The 2,084-nt window shown below is 38.5% G+C and overlaps 1 protein-coding gene across 1 annotated transcript in view; it reads left to right on the forward strand.

Annotated features, from left to right (window-relative positions):
- fancc (FA complementation group C) overlaps positions 1 to 2,084 on the forward strand; it is a 33,495-nt gene that overhangs the window by 29,735 nt on the left and 1,676 nt on the right. Inside the window, exon 16 of the mRNA XM_005722377.1 lies at positions 11 to 223. Coding sequence (XP_005722434.1) covers positions 11 to 223 — 213 coding nt within the window. The remainder of the gene's footprint in view (positions 1 to 10; positions 224 to 2,084) is intronic.

The raw sequence follows: 2,084 nt of genomic DNA on the forward strand, positions 1-2,084 counted from the left end.
TCCCCACCAGGCACGGGCCAAAGAAGCTTGGAACCACATACGCACTCTTTTCTCAGGCGCAGCTCATCCTCTTCCCAGCGACCGCCTGCAGTCACTGGGCACGCTGGTTTCACCACAACCTGAGCAGCAATCATTTGCTCCATCATTGACTGTCAGCCTTTTGGTTAATGTTGCCGTTTTCTGCCAGCTACCACCAAGTGGCTCAGCAGAGGTTTTACAGGCGGTGAGGAAAACTGTTTCTCTTCTGTCATTTTCAGATTATTGTTCCATCCAGTTCTTATTAAATGCAAAGCTCAGTATGCATAATGCTTGAAATGCTGGACCTTAGATACAAGCTACTGACAAAGAAATGCTTCAAAGGGTCCATTTTATAGAGAAAGATGTTAATCATTTCGGCCCTCCTTTCATGCAGTATGCAAGGTTTGATCTGAATGTTCTGCAAATTAAATCCATTTAAATCAGGAAACATACATAATTAAAACCTGGCTAGTTTTCCCCTCAAGGTTGTGTCCTTGGGACACCTATAGACTACTTCCACACCCTCTGCTAGTTTTCAGAAGGTTGACCAGTCAAACTCGTGCAAGCTCCTGTGTCAAACTGGCCCAACGTCCATGTCCAAGGTCATTGCAGTAATGATAATTAGGTCTCAGGGATAGGTGGAAGGGTCCAGGAATTACTGGCTACACCAGCACAGTCTTAGCCCACCACCCATTCAAGCTGAAGGGTGAACATTTTGACACACTGGATCATCTCAGATACATAAGTACGAGTGCAAATGATTGGTCTGAAAGAAGGTGGTGGTCCATAGAAACAATTTTATGTTAACAGCTGTTTTTTAAATGTGACTTTCTTGAACTCATTCACTCACACAGACACACACACAAAGTAGGTACACCAGCACTTTGCATAACCTACTGGGTTGGAGGGTTCAGTGTCCTGCACCGGTCTTTTTTTCTACAATTTCATTGTACATGTACAGTGACAGTAAAGTGCTTTTCTATTCTAATCTATTCTTGGACATTTGGACAGGTTGAAACATGGATCAGATGCAGCCATCTGAGAATATTTCTTGATTCTCTTTTTGACAAAGTCAATCCTGTGGCAGGTCTTTAAAGCCTCTAAAACATATATGAAGTTTGTCATCTTTATTATGCTTTAAAAGTGTAAAGTTTGGAGAAATGTGACATGTAATTCCCAATAGCAATACCAACACTTTGGGAATGTGAATCATTCCTAGTATTTAATGCCTTTCAATCCCGATCACAGATCTGAGTGTGTTTTGTATAAAAATGGGCAAATACTTATTTCAAAAGCTTGCCTTACACTATTAACTATTAGAAAACAGTTATATGTTTAGAAAATATTTATTTTTAAAATTATTTTATTTTTTTGAGCACAAATACCCTAAAACACCCCCGTTCATTCAAGTTCAAGTTCATTTGCTAATATGTCATTAAAAAACACAAACTTGTTCATTACTGTTGTACAGCCTTAATAGTAATATTCTACATTAGATGTTTTTCCCCCTATTAATACATTTTTATTTTTTTATTTTTTATTTTTTACGTTTAAAGTCTGAAATAAAATAAATTGTCCCACATTTGTCCGTCCGTCCTGTTACTCTTACCAGTCTTTTTGGATAGCTCCCCTCTATTGGTCCGCTAGTTACATGACTTACAGTAAGTTGTATTAGTGTTTTGGAGGGAAATCCTCTATAAAAGCCAGAGTAAACATCAATCTTTCATCAACCGTTTCCCCCCCATGTTTCAGAATGGTTCACAGATGCGTTAAAGCATAACCTGTTCACCCTGTTACCCTTATTTACAGTGTAAACAGATATTCTTTTGTAATTCCGATCACATGGTTCATAAACATGTTAAAAATAATGTTTATGGTCTTCATTTGCTAGCCTGTTGTGCATCACATGAGGAATAATGGTTGATTTAAGAATAAAACGTCCACCCTGTTACTGCTTTCCACAATAAGAGGGTGGATACACAGTAATGGGCAGGTAGATCATTGGTGTGATATGCACATTTCTGTGTGTATTTGAAATGTATTCAAAACCATGAGGTGAAAAGCTG

Source organism: Pundamilia nyererei, unplaced genomic scaffold (genome assembly GCF_000239375.1).
Source record: "Pundamilia nyererei isolate P.nyererei 1_Seehausen unplaced genomic scaffold, PunNye1.0 scaffold00006, whole genome shotgun sequence".
NCBI lineage: Eukaryota > Metazoa > Chordata > Actinopteri > Cichliformes > Cichlidae > Pundamilia > Pundamilia nyererei.